The sequence below is a fragment of the Lagopus leucura genome, unplaced genomic scaffold (assembly GCF_019238085.1).
Source record: "Lagopus leucura isolate 7727_CA_CO unplaced genomic scaffold, USGS_WTPT01 Super-Scaffold_73, whole genome shotgun sequence".
NCBI lineage: Eukaryota > Metazoa > Chordata > Aves > Galliformes > Phasianidae > Lagopus > Lagopus leucura.
Window position 1 is genome coordinate 78,438,561 of NW_024962252.1, and position 17,810 is coordinate 78,456,370.

General features: G+C 36.5%; 1 protein-coding gene across 1 annotated transcript in view; it reads right to left on the reverse strand.

Moving 5' to 3' along the window:
* PLEKHH2 (pleckstrin homology, MyTH4 and FERM domain containing H2) overlaps positions 1-17,810 on the reverse strand; it is a 52,253-nt gene that overhangs the window by 18,835 nt on the left and 15,608 nt on the right. Inside the window, exons 3-16 of the mRNA XM_042894603.1 lie at positions 15,194-15,256; positions 14,200-14,349; positions 13,696-13,779; positions 12,209-12,290; positions 11,518-11,700; positions 9,030-10,018; positions 7,983-8,058; positions 7,269-7,363; positions 6,516-6,660; positions 4,228-4,364; positions 2,987-3,097; positions 2,630-2,716; positions 1,958-2,116; positions 1,218-1,298 (exon numbers count right to left, since the gene is read on the reverse strand). Coding sequence (XP_042750537.1) covers positions 1,218-1,298; positions 1,958-2,116; positions 2,630-2,716; positions 2,987-3,097; positions 4,228-4,364; positions 6,516-6,660; positions 7,269-7,363; positions 7,983-8,058; positions 9,030-10,018; positions 11,518-11,700; positions 12,209-12,290; positions 13,696-13,779; positions 14,200-14,349; positions 15,194-15,256 — 2,442 coding nt within the window. The remainder of the gene's footprint in view (positions 1-1,217; positions 1,299-1,957; positions 2,117-2,629; positions 2,717-2,986; positions 3,098-4,227; positions 4,365-6,515; positions 6,661-7,268; positions 7,364-7,982; positions 8,059-9,029; positions 10,019-11,517; positions 11,701-12,208; positions 12,291-13,695; positions 13,780-14,199; positions 14,350-15,193; positions 15,257-17,810) is intronic.

Genomic DNA, 17,810 nt, shown 5'->3' on the forward strand with positions numbered 1-17,810 from the left:
GGCAGAGATTTCTTCATAAAAGAAAAATATTAAAAAAAAAAAATCTGTGTAAGATGAGCTACAGATCAATACTCTAGTCATTTGATTCCCTAACCCTGTATTACCACTTTTACATGGTAATTAAAAAACATTTTCTGATGGATGTTTATTGCTATCTTATTTATACACAATAAGCTTTAGTAGAATATTTAAAAATGAGTGAAAAAGGAAAGGATAAAAAGGGATAGCTTGTTTTATGAGACTACTAATTACTGGGTACAGCATGAATATTTGGATAGATCAGAAATAACAAATTCAATTTTCTGTATTTTTTGAATTCTGTTAGGAATTTTGCCAGCCCAGTGGAGCATTGACCTTTTGTCAAATGCCAGCAGTCTTTCTGATAGATCTAGGTAGTAAGGGTACTAATAAAATATTCATAACCTCAGGGAGATTATGGCTATGCCACTATGACTGGGAAGTCTCTTTTGTCCTGACTCAGCAGGTAATTATGACAGCAAATCTTAGGGATTGACAACATTGAGAAGTATGAGTAGAGAACTCAATGTCAAAAAGTCAGATTACGGTTGTGAGGTTAATCTAAAGCTGATTGGATCCCATTTCTTTCTCCTGTAAACAGTACCTTTAATTGGCTCCAGAAATTAATCTTCCTTTTCTCTACCTCCTCTGTTTCTGTCCATCCTGTCAGTTATTGACCATGAGCTCCTTTTCCTTTCCTGATGGCAATTTGGAAAGAATCCCCCTCACCTCAGACATGCATCAGCACAGCTGCAAACTCTGCATTCTGCTAGGCTTTTCTGCCTTTCTTGCAGCGAAGCACAATGATATTGCAAAGAACAACATTTAGAAGTCAACGGAAAGATAAAAAGGAATGAGTGCAAACATATTTAAGAATTCAGCTTCCAGAAGTAAAGGACAGCCTCAAGGCTAGCAAACAGGGAGACCAGAAATGTCAGCCAGTCAGTGTCCCACTTTGGCTAAGGATAAGAAAATACAGGATGTATATCAGGTCCCATAGCAGAAGCGGACCAATGGATGTGCCTGTAATACAGTCTGTTAGATGGAAACCTTCCCAGTTGAGAATCTGTAAAGTCTGAATGTCTGGTAATTAAGATAAAGTGGTAATATGCTACATAGGCAAATACTATATTAATAAAACTTTAGTTTACCATTTTAGCTGAGGAGATCTTAGCTGAGGAAACAAGTAAGGGACCTACCTTATCTTCTTGATTACGGAAGTAATATAAAGTTTTTCCAACTAGGGTGCACCAAACTCTTTTGGAGTATCCATGTTTCACCTGAAATTAAAGACCCTTAAGTACAAGCACAGTCAGAAAAAATATAGTCTGCATTTCAGTCTCTGGACTTTGCTGATATTGGGAATGAATGACTTAGTTCAAATTACTTTCTACCTTACTAGACAAATAATTAACAATGCATAGCTCTGTTAAAGGTATAAGATTTAAAGCACTAGATGCTTGGTCCAAGGCCAGGTAAAGCCAGAGTGAGTTTTTCCTTTCATCAGACCTATGGGAATGGAAGCTGAGGAATTGAAAGAACCGAAAGAGAAATATTCCTTTTATGTAGTGTTCTTATTATCTTGAAATAACGTTTCTCAATGAATAATACTGAATAATGAGCACTCTACTGAAATAAGTTAGGTCAATTAACTACTGCAACTTAGGCATTTGTCAAAGTTAACTGTTAAACTGGGATACCTCTTGATTGCAAATGGAATACTCAACAACTTTCAGTGAATTAAAAAGATGGAAAAAAAACCAAACTAAATCTCAAACAGCCAGAAGTAGGTGAGTTGGTAGTCCTGGATTGCTCACTCTGAAAGTATTAGAAAAGCAAAACATGTCTATTTTGCTTGCATTTATTTTATTGTAGTGCCATTTTTATCTAGATATTATTAATAAAATCAAGCACATTTGGAGGAGAAAAGTGTTGTTACCTTTGTAAGTAATCCTTTCATGGTTGGTTTGATTTCAGGCTGTATAAAAAGTGGACTAGCAGCCTGTATTTTAAGAACATTCTGTAGTACTTTGATCCATTCTTCTAAGATGTTTGGAGAATCTGCAGTCAGGTAGTATGTTCGTTTTTCTGTGGTAAGCTATGAAGTAGCAGAAGAGACTTGAGCTTTAAGAACGTTGTGTTTCACCCCACGGTCTGGGGGTTTTTAACAAATCCTACCAATGTAGCCTCACAACTTTGGGGTGTTATTTCTCCAAAGTATTTTTCTTTAAAAAAGGGTTCAATGGCCAGGCAGACAAGGCAGAACCGTGATTTCTGAGACTTCTGAAAGATTTTAGGACAGCAGAATTGAGAAAGCTTGATTCTCTAATTTCAGACAAACAAGTCAACCCTAATGTCTGGTCCCAAGACTGCTCTTTTTTAACGCATCTCATAGCTAAGAATCGGACCTTTTTAGCAGTACAGACAACACTACACCCAGGCATCTCTACCCTTCCTTTCTATAACTGAAATATTCTTCAGGTTTCAAGTGAAGAACACTAATTAATTCTGAGTCCACATGTGGACTTCCAGTGCAACAGAGATCAGGATGCTTTGGCAGCGCAGGAAATAAGGCCCCAAAAAAAGAAACAAAAAAGAGAAAAGCAGGCACCTGGATTGTTTGTTTCCCATCACCCCTTTCAATGTGGCTAGATGCATTTAGCTCAATTTGACCTTGAGGCTTTCGAATTACATCACTCTGTATGAAAGGAATGGAAAAAATATATTTAAAATCTGTCAATAGATAGCAATAATTGATTATGGAACTCGTTTAAGCAGTAATCTTTATAAATACTTCCTACGTAAACATTGAGGACCTTGTATGCCTCTTAAGGAACTGGGTCCTGAATTGCTCCCTTACAACTGACACACTAGGAGTGCATTTCTTTTCCTTCTAGCAGTCCTAGATTCTCAGTAAAAGCCATCTAATATGAAACAGCAAATCAGTGACACTTATTTGTGTACTTACTGGAGATTTGTAGTATAGTAATTCGCCTCCTTTAAGGACAAACCACCGTCGTTTCCAAGTCTTCACTTTACCACTCATTTTTAACAGATAGCCAGATTTTTCCAAAGGTTCCTGATTATTTAGAAGTTGGATTAAAAAGTAGTTAAGTACACTAGTATTTCTATATCCTCCAGAGGAATGGTATAAACACACACAGAGACATTTTAATAACTTAAAAGCATGCTTAAAAAAAAAAAAAAAAAAAGTATTTTATGAGATTTTTGTTCCAAGGACAATATTTTTATGAGCATCAATTAAGAACAATGCCATGCATATGGGATAACTAATTAATATCCCTACTTACAGTTATAGTACATGAAGGAGAGTAAGTGATTTGCTCAGAGCTATACAAGGGAATGAAGAACATGATTCCTGATTTAACTCTCATTATTTATATTAAGCAATGAACAAATTAGTATTATCTATCATTTTTCCCCCTAAATTTTGGGACTGATCTGCAGAGCAGATACAATGCAGTATAATTCAGAGCATAATTCAGAGTATAATTCTCTGTGTATACCAGTAGAAGAAGAGTTTTGCTCAGTGACGAAAGTTTAAAATGAATTATTTTCATCGTCAGTCAATCCACTTGGTGTACCAAGACACCAACTACTAACACAGGTCATTAAAAAACTTGTAGGGAAGAACAATATCCTGTAATTGCTTGGTTTCTTTGATTTATCCTTTCATGCTGCTTTACTTAGAATTTGTCTAGTTTGCCTGAAGTCATTTTCCCAGTATGAGGAAGCTATAGAAACAGGTTACTGCACAAGGATTTTGACTAATGCCTCCAGCTACTTCAAAGAATAATTTTAAGCAGATTTTACCATCTTGAATGCAATCTGATGCCAGACCTGGTTCCAAGAAACAATTGCTTGCACAGAGAGGGACCTTAAAGTTCCAACTGCCCTGCCATGGGCAGGACACCACCCTTTAGGTCAGATTATAAGAAACATCTGAAGTGCTTTGAATTGTCTTCTGGAGTTTTTTACCTACTTCCATTTGTGACATAGAGAGCTCAGAATAACTGTCCGCTTTGTTTCAGTTATAATGGTTTTACATGGTTAACATCTCTGATAAATTTTACTATTTGTACTCATAAGGCAGTCTGTGAATCGGCAAGACCGAATACAGGGATTTCGTAGCTTTCTTTGAATGCAAATTTACACAGGTAAATTTCTTTACAGATCTTCAATACTTACATTTTTTCCATTATCACTAGATGAGGAAGAAGTTTTAGGAAGTTTCTGCTCTGGCTCCGAATAGTCTGTGTCTACTGAATATGCATCAGGAGGAATAGCGTAGTCACTGTCTGAGGTCACAGAAGACAGAGACACACCTGAGATAAAAGAGAGATGTTTCTCTGTATTATTTATTATGCAACAAATAAATGGGAACATAATAACCCTGCAGAAAGAATATCTGAATAGGATCTGCGGGCAAACAAAATTATCAGCATAAATCCAAACAAATGCAAGATCTTTAGTTAAATAGACTGACTTTCCCTAATTTTTCCTAGTATCTAGTTTTGCCACGTAAGTGCCTGGGCACTAAAAAGCTGAGTTCAAGATCTGCTCTGTGTTGAAGCTGTACGTGGCTGTCTTTGTTTTGTAATTAGTTTGTGTTTCACATGGAAACTTTCTGAGAATCTGAATTTCGCATTTCAGGATTTTTTTCTTTTTAAGTTTATTAGCTTTCATCCTAGGAAAAAAAAAAGCACCCTGTTATCAATTCTAATGAATCAGCAATAAGAACTGAAATTACTCCAGAACATGTTCTTTTGTGTTCTTTTGTGAAGCTTTATCTTCCGACCAGTGTGCTACTCTGAAAGGTTAGTCTGCAAGATTGAAATGTAGATGCTTTCTTTCCTTTGTTTCCAAACTTATTTGCTGATTTTATTTAAGAAATGCCTTTCTCAATTATTGTTTCGGCATGCCACCTTGACTGTCAGGTTTGTTGTTCTCATGTAAGATCTCTAATAACAAATATGTAGCAAGATGATTATGCTCTTAGACAAATTTGTGACTGCACAGATTTTATTTTTTTTGTGAACTCAGTAGAGATACACACATGTTTTGTGATTCAGAAACCGTTCCATGCTTGAAGCAGTGCAAGGGCTGGTTCTGGAGAAGAAAGCATGAGCAAAGGGAAAAGTTTCATTTTACACAGATGTAAACTATGGATGAAGTCAGCTATGAACTTAGCTGATTTATCCCTCCTATTGTGCAAACATGTGAGATGAGATTCATTTGCTACTGTATTGGTTTTTGCTCACCAAAATGGAACTGCAAGGATGCAGGAATTATGGGTTCTTTTCATAGTAGTGTAGCAGAACTGTAACTACAAAACTGGAAGCAGGACTAACACAGATAGGCCCTTCTTTTCAGTTGACCTTACATAAAAAACGAGACTTGCAGGAGAAATCTGTTGAAGGAGAAGAGTCAGGCTGGGAAGGTTGCATAACCTTGCCCTGAGAAAGCTGGACAGGAGAGCTCTGAAGGATGAAGAACCTTGTATGCACAGAGCAGCAAGCAGAGCTGGGAAATGAATCGGCCTCAAGGCCACACGTGGCTGGCACCGAAACATTTCTAGAGAGCCACCATATGTATTTGCCTGCTCAAGTGTGATGTAAGCAGAACTCTTAATTCCTGGGCTTTTAACATGTATAACAGGCACAACTGAATAATGCTGCTTTCCATTTCTCTAAGTATATAATAGAGGATCTTAATACAGGGTCTCACTAGGATCTTAGAGTGTTACCTCCCTTGCTTCACCCAGTGAAGAAATCTGCAGAGAGATAATACTGATACAGTTACCCAATGAGGAAGCACTGTATCTTCCCATGTACCAAAGCATGTTGTTTTCATTACAGAGATGAAAAACACACACTTACCTACCCCTATGAAATTTGCTTTGCACACAAGGACACTGTTGGATTCAGGTGTTTTAACTAAATCCTTGAAACAGGACCTTAAAACAGTCACTAAAGAAAAGGAAAGAAGCCCTTCATTGCATGCGATGACAGAAGCAAATACTCTGCTGGGGGAATTTCTACACCTGCTTTCTGATTACCTTATACTGTTAGTTTATTTTACAAAAATGAGCATGTATTTTTTGCTGCTAGCAGTTACTGTTTTCTAGGTCTTTTGATCTACATAGCATTAAAGGCCATAGGAAGTTGCTGACGTGACAAAATATAGATTGAATGGGGCAGTTGTTTTAAATGTTAAAATCACCTTTCCCTCATGACAAAGCTAGCTAGTAGGTTACTGCCTTAAGCAGCCATCTATGACAACAGCAATAAACAGGAGCTACCCTGAGCTGACCTTTCTCCTGCTTGAATAGATCTGAGCTTTGATAGTTAAGATGGAAGCCTTGATTTAAGATGTCCGTGCTGTTGAATGAAGAAATCAGTTTCTAAAAACATAATGCAAACTGCCCAACTTTCCGAGCTTTCAAGGAGTTCCATTTTCTTATGTTTTTTGCCTACCTCGTTTCATAGCCCGAGGGCTACCTGGTCCACTTCTGCATCGAGAATCAGACTCAGATGTCCTTGAGCTGGACCGAGAACTTTCTTCTTCCTCTGATCCTGATGACTCATCTATAAACGGGCTGTTGCTTATTTGAGTTGCTTTCTGCAGAAATTAACACAGTGTTTTTTGATATATTGTGTAAAAGCTATCAGTAAATTCTTCGTACTGCTGGCTTTACGGCATTCAATACTGCTCTTGCTTAGGCTGTGAGTTTTGGCACACAAGTATAAACACAGAACTGAATTCCTTCTGCCCTCAACCACTCCCACACTTTAAAACTCATGTAGGCTCAAAGCATGGGTCTTTCCAAATCACAAAAAGCTGCCAAAAAATAAACAATGCTATGATTAGTTACTGCTGGCTATCTGCATATAAACAGCTTTGGCACTGATACAAAGACACTTCTACACACACGCGCACCGTGTGGCTCTGTTTAATAAACAAGCCTTTGGGAAAAGAAAAATCAGCAAGGAACTTTAGAAAAACTGACATGGATTGGTAGAATTTTATAAGCAGCAATTTTTTTTTTCCAGCCATTTGACAATTTCATTATTTATGGAGTTCTATAGTCAATAACCATGATCTTAAGACACATTTGGCATGGTAGCATCAAATGTGAAAAGTTCTTGATAGTGTTTTAATGCCCAATGGTATTTTAAGATGTTCTTTAAACATTTTTTAAACATTACATTTTTAAAGATTACAGTTACCCCTTTCAAAGTGGTGTAGACAGGAGTTGTCATGTTCTTATATATTAGAGATGTATATAATCCAGATATGGAGTATGAAGTTAGTAAAGCAGCACCTAAACAAAAAACATATTAAATAAATGCACTTTCTAAGTAACCCCTCAATTTACCAAATTCTCATGTTATCTTTTGCACTGTACAGCTCTGCTATAAAAAGTGATCTTATTCTTCATTTGTTGTGGATGTAAAATGTACAGTTATTTAAAATTTATCATGGTCTTAAGGAGTATCAATAAATCATAATCATTGCTATTTAACATCATTTAAATTAAAAGTATAATTAAAATTTATTTAAAATTTAAAATAATTTAAATTAAAAGTATAATCCTTTAATCGTGATACCTGGTATAGAACCTTCAAAATGAGAAGGCAAAGAAAACTGGCATTAAGTAAGTACAAATTGTGGGCAGTATTGGTGATAGGTGGGTGGTTTGCCTAGATGATCTTAGAGGTCATTTCCAACCTTAATGTTTCTATGATTCAGCACAAAGTCAAGAGGCAAGCTAATATGAGTGGAAGACAGTGTAAAGATAATCAATGATTTTCTAGGTTTTATACAACAGATAATCCTAATAAAAATATATCGAATAAACATGGAACATTTGGTCCTTTCTTATAAACAATCATAAGAAGGAAGTTTTTGTTCATGAGGCAATGAGCAATAAAAACACTTACTTTTGTTAAGGGATTCTGTGGTGAAAGCTTCAGACATCCTTAACCCAGATTTGGCTACAGCATAAATTCTGCTTTCCTAACGTAAAAGCAGAATGAATTTGATGGTAGATAATTAAAACAATTGCTTTTCTTTTGCTTAGCCTCCCCACAGACTCTTAGTCTTTGTGTTAGTAGAAATGTGATAATATTGTATATGAGGTCATTGATGAAGTGGTGTCATCAGTAGCAGCTGAGAAATGCATCCTTGTTTTGTGTACCGTAGTCACTGTACCCATAGTTTGATTTGTTCTTTTTTACACAATGGTTACCGCATACAAGTAACTTATTTAAAAAATATATATAGTGGGGGCCAAAGTGCCAATAGCAAAAGCACTTTTTAATGGAAAATTGCATGTTAAGAACAGAGAAATGCCATCATAGAGGGAACATTTCAACAATTTTGTGTTAAAAAATGAAAACATATGCACTAAAATATTTCTATAGAAAAGCTGTTTCTTCAACACATTATTCACCTCTGAATCATTAAATTGAACTATGGAATAAGTGAGTCTAGATGGAGCTTATTTGGGATTTTGAGTCAGAAATATTAATATCCATTTAATTTTCTGATTGATGGTTTTGAAGTTTTTCTTGGAAAAGTGATCAGTGGCTTCCATAATCTATAGCTGTTGTCAGTCAACTTACTGTCTAGATTGTTAGGGGTAAAATGGTTACAGTAACAGCATTGACAACAGCACTTACAGACTCTGTTGGTATTCAAATAAACAAACACATTCACAAGCATTTTGTTCAATGTATACTAAAATACATTTGTAACTGAGCTGTGACAGGAAAAGTCTTATCTATAAAAACACTGACTGTGTTTTTCAAAGGCTGTGGTTCAAACCAAACTTGCTTCTGGGTTTGTTGTCTTAACTTCGGTTATGGTAAGGCTCTGTCTTGTCATCCAACAGCGAGCAGGAAAATTACAGTCAACAAAAACCATAGAAGAGAAGCATGAAATGAATTAGCTTCAGTGGTAGGAAAAATGTCAAGCATTACACTTACCCAGGAAGGAAATCGATGTAATGGTGGAGTTGGAGGTTTGTTGCTAGCAACCTTTTTTGTCATAGCGCAGGGTTCCTGGGCTTCGGCATCTTGTGCTTCAGTACAGTCATAGGTAAACACTCCTTCATCACAGCCAACCTCCATTTTCTCTAAAATAACTGTGTCTTCTCCATCCACCTGATCAATGTCTGTTTCCTGAGGTCTCCATGGCCGTATCATGCTTATAGCATTTCTATTTCTACCAAACATTCTATCAGAACTCAGCTGAGGCTGACTTAAATATTTTTTTGCCAATGATGAATTTATACTGAACACGTTAGGAGTTCGTAACTTCGGCGGTGGCAAATTTGAGGGAGAATCTGATGGTGTTGTGCACTGGGAGCCTGCAGAAGTTGCTCGGATTGGGTGTTTGTGTGCAAGAGAAGGGGTTAAAATTGGACTTGGGGTGTTTGCCTCACTGGACGAGGACGAATAATCTAGTCTCTGGGACTGAAATTTCTTGTTCAGCTCATCTGAAGAACTGTCTAGGTCTTTCTTCTTACTTGTGAAGTCAGAGTTGCACCTTCCACCTGGGTCGTTCTGACCTTTTCTTTGGGACCCTTGCTGCCAGGAGTACGGCTTTTTGTGCTGAGTTCTCTGAACACCCAAACTCTCTTCTTCAAATAGAGAACTACTGTCATCTGAGGCTGTCAAATACATTTCACTCCCCACTCTACTGTACCTCGCATTCTCTTCAGATGTGTGGCTTGAGAGGGTGGATGCACACCTGGATTTCAGTCCTTTGTTGTCTCCTCCATCCTCATCTGAGCTCCAGTCACTCCCAGTGGTGCAGGAGTTTTTTGACATGTCACTGTCTACATCTTTGGATGAACGGCTCCTTCGCACATTCTTGTTCTGCTCTGATCCTGAGGAACTTTGTTGCAATGACTTCTGACCTTTATTGCTCTCATGTGCAGAACCAGCAGAGGTAGTTTCCAGGATATCCTTCTCTAGAAGGCAAATACAAAGAGCAGAAGAAAATTACTTTAGCAAACTTGACTGCTAAAGGGCTTTGTCGTTGTGTCTGCAAATAGTAAATAGGTAATACTTTTAAATAACTAAGCACATCGTATTTTTTTTCAATATTGTAAATAATAGATCTTAAGAAAAGTATTATAATGAACTTTGAATGCAACTGAATAATGTTTACCAAGAAACTGGAACAGACATTACTCAGAGTTCTAGCCAAGCTAAAAGTGGCAATACGTGTACAGATGTACAGTGGAGCCAAACGTTAAAGTAGACTAGATATGTATGAAAATAATAATAATTTAAAAATAAAAAAGGCAAAACAAAGGTTTAAGAGGGCATAAACATTTACTGTTTTTTAAAATCTAAAGAGAATTGGAGTACAAGACTGATAGAAGACTTTTACTAATAAATTAAATATTCTGAGCATACTGCAGTCTTTACACATAGAATTTTCTCCTGCTAGCAATTACTGTATTCTCAGTAAAGAATGCTTAAGATGCACAAGAGTTGCATATAAAAAAATGTTCAGAGAAAGACACCATGTTAAAGATAGCTTTGCTTGTGCTGTTCATTTTTACCTGATTTTGCACGAGACAGCTATAGCTCAAAGCATGTCAATGAGGCCTGTGTGCCCTCCCTGAGTTAAAACAGATGCTAAAGCTAGGACTTTTCTACAAAGATAACTAGAAAAGTTAGTAATGCTAAATAGCTGTATGAAGTTAAAGTGGATCAAATATGAATTTTATAATAGGTCCAGATGAAATTAATGAAGTCACTAAAATTAATATATTTTCCTCTCATCAAGCCTAAGGTTTTATTCCTTATTCCTTCCTTTGAAAAAATCTTTCTTCAATTTCATCATCTATCAAAATGAATACATACATATGCATGTTTACAGTGAGCTTGGTATCATATAAGTAGACAAAATACTAACAGGATCTATTTCAGTTCCTGATTTTCCATCAAAATCAACTTGTGATTTTGGATCTCATGACTAACTGTGAAGAAGATTGTGAGATCAGAAACAGTGCAGTGGGACCTAAATGACAGACCAGATTAGGAGTGATAGCCTCCTTACCGGACTTCTCATTGATTAGGAAAAGCAGTAAGCTGCAATGGAATTGCTTATGTTTGTGATAACATAGCAGCACATCATTTTGCTGGCACTATAAGACTTCAGGGGCTGCTGGGGATATTGTACAAACTGATGAGGAAACTTTTTCCTTCTTTGAATAGAAAGAACTCCACATGCTGTGCAGCAAACCTGGAGTACAACATTGGCCACTGAGTGCTGCTAAGCAAAGCGTTAGCATTTCTGAGACTCCAACGCTCAAAAAGATTTCTTCCTAATAGGAGAGAGTGGCACTGAAGAGGGAGAGAGTACTGCTACATACTTGGTAAATGGCTGTACACACTTCTTGATTTTACTTTTCCAAGTGTGTTGGAATAAAATGACAGAATATGGGTGACTAAATACCTAGCGTGTTTTTGCTTTCAGTGTAGTCCAGTTCTTTTGATGAAGACTTGCTTATTTCTTCACATTTAGGAGATGGATGAGGACTTCTTGCTCTGTTTGAAAAGCATCCAAAAGTCAAACCGCTTAGTCGCTGACATTCTCCAGGTTTTTGTGCTGAAGTAACAGATTTCTTGCCTGTAGCTTCTGAACAACAGTAATTCAGAAATTCCTTGTTAATAGGTTTGGGATCACTGCAGTCAAATGTAATAATTACAAAAACCAGAAATTACCAAAAATAATTACAAAAATCAGAATTCTGATTCCCAGCTTAGCGTTTAGTGGAAAAGCAATTACAGATTGACGTTCAGCAATCTCTGAACAGTGCTAAGGTCGCCTATCCTATGAAGAAAGAAAAGCAAAGATCTGACAAAAGTCCTATCAAATCTTACTGTTTGCAAAGCCTCTTAAATAACACAAAAGTATCCATTCACTCAGCAAATAACAGTTGTGCTTTGCTTGCATGTCTTTTCAGGAAAAAATAAATTATTTCTTGCCTAACATTTGTATATACAGTCACTATGAAGTCAGATAATTAATAATAAAATCTTTGTGATTTTATGGAAGATTTTAATTATGTGGAGACACAAATTAATGAAGTATAATAAGACATATACTGTAGATAGAGAAATTAAGAATAAACTTGTACATTTACCTTGCAGTTTAGATTGTACTGTTTTCATCTCTTTGATTTGCTTTTGGTTGATCAAGCGAAGGTTCTGATTTTCCACCTCTAACTAAAAGCACACAAATTTAATCTCATCCATTGGTGAAGCAGTTTTTTAGTCATTACACACTTAATATTTGCACTGCATTTCTGCTTTCTTAAGGGGAAGCTATTTCAAATATTGATCTCTGCTTCCCTTAATGCCGGTCTATGCATCTCTTTGTTTTTGTTTTTTTTTTTCTGGACAATGAAATTCCCTGCAATGATGATTTGAATAACTGTGTTTACTCTTTAAAAGCATTGCCAAAACCAAGAAAAACCTAGACTGGTTTAAAAAGCCCAAACAGTTAAAAAAAAAATCTGCATTGTCATGTTTCATTAAAGCAAAGGGCTAGAATTACATCTGATGCCATTTGGCAAATCCAAGAGAAAGCAGAAGAGTTAAAGGCAATTATGGTGCTGAAATCTCCTGCCATCCTGAAGCAAGGATTAGAAAAAAACAGATGTCAAAATGTTTACATAGAGCAGAATATCTCCAGGAAGAAGAAGACCCCACCAAGCCACTACTAGGAAGGAAGAGACATTGGTTCAAGCCTCTGTTCTGAATTACGGAAAGAGGAGATTTGAATCTGGGTGTCCAATGCCACAGATAAGGAGCCATCAATTCCACCTTCCAGTGGGGTAACACCTTGCCACTGCTGTGAAATTACCTTGAGATTCTAAGTAAAGAGTTACAGTCATTTGTCCAAAATTTTTCGAGATAATTTTAACTGAACTTAATTGTATCTATATTAGATGACTTTAAAAACTCCCCTTGCAGACTAATTATAAATGTTATTTCTTGTTTCCAACTTAAGAAATAATTTAATTGCTTTTTAACTAGAGTGAACACAATTTCCAGTTAACTACAATAGAGTAAGGCTTTAATGATTATAGGCAGTTTAAAATTCTAAAAATGTAAATGAAGAAAGCACAGCTACATACCAAAACCGGCAGCCTTAGGCAGGGTAGAGATGGTTATCTCACCACAAGAGAACCAATGGAGACAGCTGGTCTCTTTTGGGAATAGAGCCAGCACCCCTGAAACTATGACTAAGAGTCCAGTGGGCACTGGAAAATAGAAAAATGAGTCCTTTTCCTGCCCTAGCAGATTTGTTCAGCTTTTATGATTCACTCTTTAGGCATTTGTTGAAGCAAGCTAAATTTGACACCTAATCTCTTTCAAAAAGTGGAGATGTATAGACCTGCCAGAAAGCAGTTCTAAGGGTTCTGTCCTCAACCCTTATGAATGAGGAGCCAGAGATCCTGGCTGTCCCTATTAAATGTCAGAAGTTCAGTGACATGGATGCTTTCATTCTTTGTGCTGTTAAATTCATTTTCCAACTTTCATGGAAGTACCAACCAATGGAACTGGGAAACGCGTTTTTGACTATGGTCAGTTTTCTGCATGATAAATATTGTAGCAAGAGTTATACCTCATGGAGCTTGACTGTCACCCATTCTTTTATTTTAGCTGCTTTTTCTTCTATGATTTTTGCTTCTTGCAGTCTTATTTGCTTCTGGAAAAAAATGACACAAGCATGTTTTTCTTGTCTGCTTCAGTAGTACCTTCAGAAACAAATCCTCAAGTTTCCTTCAAGAAATCTGATTACCCGGAAGATACATGGTTAGTTTTTAAAACAAAGAATAGGCCCATCAAGGATGCTGCTATTTCTCTGGAAAATAGAAAACTTTTCGAAGAAGGAGAAGAGGAATGACATCTTGGCTCTTTTAAAAATGACCTGTTCTCTCAAGTGAAGCCAGAGCATAATTTGCAAGTCATATTCAAATTGTACACTCTTAATGGAAAACTCTGTAATCAAACAACAGATATAATTCTGAGCTTTCCTGTCCTTTACTGATCTTAATTCTTTTCTATTTTCCTTTTGCATAGTTAAGAGTGGAATTGATGCTTTTATTTTGTAACAGTTATTTCTAACCTGTTCTTCAAGTTGTTGCTCCAATTTCTGTATTACATCGTTTTTATCTTGAACCAAGGTCTCTAGATCTTGACATCTCTTATACAACCTGTTTTCTGATTCGCTCGTTTGAACATTAGCTGCTTTTAGTTTTTCTTCCATAACTTGCACCTATTTGGAAAGTCAAATGTAAAACTTAAGAAACAATATTCCACATTAAAGGTAATAATTTAATCACAAAGTGGGTGGTTAAAGTTGCCCCTACGCTTAGATTTAAGGTAATCCTGCAAGGTTCTGAACTTTATGTGAGAAGAAATGTGACAGTTTGTCATGCTACCCTGTTAGAAATGCCAATGTGAGAGTGCAATTTAGGTATAGGAAGCCATTCTTAGGCTTATTAAACAGCATCTATAAGACACTTGGCTTGTAGTCAGGAATACTTTCTGACTCCAAATCAGTGAACAATTTTATTCTTACAATTTTTAGTTTCTGTCTGTCCCACAGTAAGAATGATTTTTTAGGGAACACATAGATGTTTGTAAATTGTCAGCAGTAGATATACCTGCCATTTGGAATCAGAAGTCAACTTCTGTTAAATATTTAGTCACAGTCTCATCCTTTACTTGGCAGAACTTTCACAAGAATCACAAACAGCACAGAAAAATCCTTGAGACTGTATTAGGTAGCCTCATTTTATTTTTTAAAGCTTTTCTAAAATAGGTCACTCTTCCTTTTATTTCCACTCACATATCAATGACTCAACATGCATCAGTGAAGAAGTTCATTACATGCATCTGTTCTGAATTTGCTCTGTTCTTTGACTTTACTGAAATGAACTGTACAGCGACCAAAGGAAAGTGTGAGGACATCTCTAGGAAGATGAACCAATCGATGTAACAGGAAGCTGTGTTCTCCCTTTCGAGCACTACTCAAGACGAGTAACAATTTCTTGAATTTCCCCTGGTAACTTTTGCATGCACAGAGAGAGTGAAGGTATTTTTCAATGTAGATGTACCTGCTGAAAAGCCCTCTCTGCTTGGCGGTCAGCATCTATAACTTGTCTCTCAAGCTGCTGCATCTGTAGATACATAAGAGCATACAGTAAAATGAGTTTGCGTTCTGCCCACTGCCAGAAATACCACAGCATTATGTTTTTATGGATGGCTCTGAAAAACGAGAAGATGTGCTGTTAACAGGAGCATAAAAACAAATAAAAAGATAAACTGACTGAGGAGATGGTTTATGGTTATGACCATTTTAAAATATTGCTACAATTATTCTAAAGAGAAATAATGAAACTTTTCTTCATGGAACAATTTTGCAGCTGCTGTATGGTGAAAGTCCCTTTGACAATAATCCAGCAGCTCTTCCCATACAGTTTTATAAAGCACTAAGCTCTTTCAGTCCTTCCCAAACTAGCAAGAGGAAAGGATACTCAGCATATTTTACAATTTAGCTGTTAATTCTTCTGAAGCTGTCAGATTTAGGTTTTTTGTGCTACAGGGCTGTCCCAGACAAGAAAGAGGTACGCAGCAGAAAAGACACTGTGGACCTGGGGGCTGCACAGAACAAGATGTGAAAAGCCAGAGTAGAAATGGTAAAGACAGAGACCAGCACAGCATGAAGGAACATAGGTCGCTTTTGAGAGGCAGGAGATCCTGGTCTGTTACTTTATAATGATGCCTAATAAATCATTGTCTCAACCTTTGCCCTTGGCCTCTGAAACCCCCTGCATTTTACGTGATTTATTTTGAAGGGTTTTCCAACAATATGCAACATTGTAGGCAAGTAAGAAACTCCTTGTTAGCATTTTGTTGAGAGCCCTCTTGTCTAATTTTGGTGAAAACAGAATTATGGCTTTTTTTTTTTTTTTTTTTTTTTTTAAAGAGAAGTTCTTTTTTAAAGAAAAGTAAACCTAGTATTGAAAGGTACATATGAAGTACCTATGGAATTGAAGGTATTGTTCTGAAATTTAAGGACTGGAGAATGGTTCTCAGGAAATACCTACCTATAATACCTATCAGTTCATCTGAGAAGGATGAATCAAATATTTAACACTGAGATGCTCAGTATTCAGCTTCAAAATTGTTCTTAGGAAAGCATATGGTACAAATGATGGAAATGAAAACCATTTATTCTGTCTCCAGTTTATTGCTTGGTTTTGAAATAATCAGTTTCATTCTGTCCTGTTTGTTTTCTATTTCTGGCATCTTCCTGTTTCTTTCTCTTTTTTTTTCCTCCCTAGCTATGCTGTCAATAACACAAAGCAGTTCTATGTACTTTTAGCACCTCATCCAGACAAGAATACAGAATCATAGTTTTCCATCAATTAAAACAAAACAAAACAAAACAAAACAAACAAACAAACAAAAAAACGGAGAAAATGAGTTGTCATTAACGTTAGAAAAGCTGTGACTGACTTGGGACTTTCTCAGAAGACACAAGAACTGAAAAGTACAAAACACTGCAGATACAAATGTGACAAACATTACACCATACACAGTGGTCCCTGAAGAGTTGTTTGGAAGGAACAGGACTAAGGAAATGATTGTCGCAGTCATTCATGTTCTAACAGTCTGCATAGACCCAGAGAGATCAGCTTCCATTGTTCTCTGATCACTTGTATTTAATTCCATATTTGTATGACTTCATGTTGAGGTTTTAAGTTTGAATTTAATTTACAGAATCTGGAGTTCTAGGATTACTTTTCATCTGTCTGTTTTGGCTTTATGTTCAAATGTGAGTTTAGTTTACAAAACTCACTGTAATATTATTTTTATGACATTTCTTTTTAGTGAGTTGTGGTTTCAAAAATTGGGGTTATTTTTGAATATTTGGACAGCTAACATTCCACTGCTGTTAAGGTAGTATGCTAAACCAAGTAGAAGAGCAGGTATTACATCAATAATGAACATTGCCAATACTCTGTGATGGCTAATAGTAATCTGTCATAGCGGTTATGTTATGACAGAAGCCTCCTTCAGATATTTATTATGTGAAATTCATTGTTGCTACTCAGTAGCAAGTTGGTCATCAAATTTCATAGTCAAGCAAATGCAGGTGATGGCCGTGGCATTACTTGGTAATTTATTTATGTCTAGTAAATACAATTCAATCCAGCTGTAAGATTATATAAGAAACGTAGCATATGCAATAAATGGAAATAAAACCTGGGAGTGCAGCTCAGCTGGCTCAGACTCAGCTTAAACCTGAAACAAGAAGTCTCTCTTGTTAATAATAACCAATGACCACTGAACCACTGTATGAACCCCAAGCAGTAGCACTGCTCTTCTGCACAGCAACTGAAGTTCTGGGTAGTCCAGTGCAAGACAGACCTAAAGCTCCTTCCATGCTTCTACAGTGAAACTGTATGCTGTGCCTTTTCTGGGAATATATACTTTTGCACAGGTCCTGGAACATAATAATATGTTCACATAGGCTTTTGGGACGAGGAATATAATTCGAATAAAGCTGTTGCTAAGCTGGGTGTAAAACTGGAGCCAGAGTAGCTGAGAGGATGATTATTAAGAAAGATAGCATTCAGAGATTAAAAATGGAAGGATAAGGTTTATTTTTGCTTCTCCAAGAGTTAACTATTTCAAGAAGTTATGCTAAGAAACTCTGCAGGATCT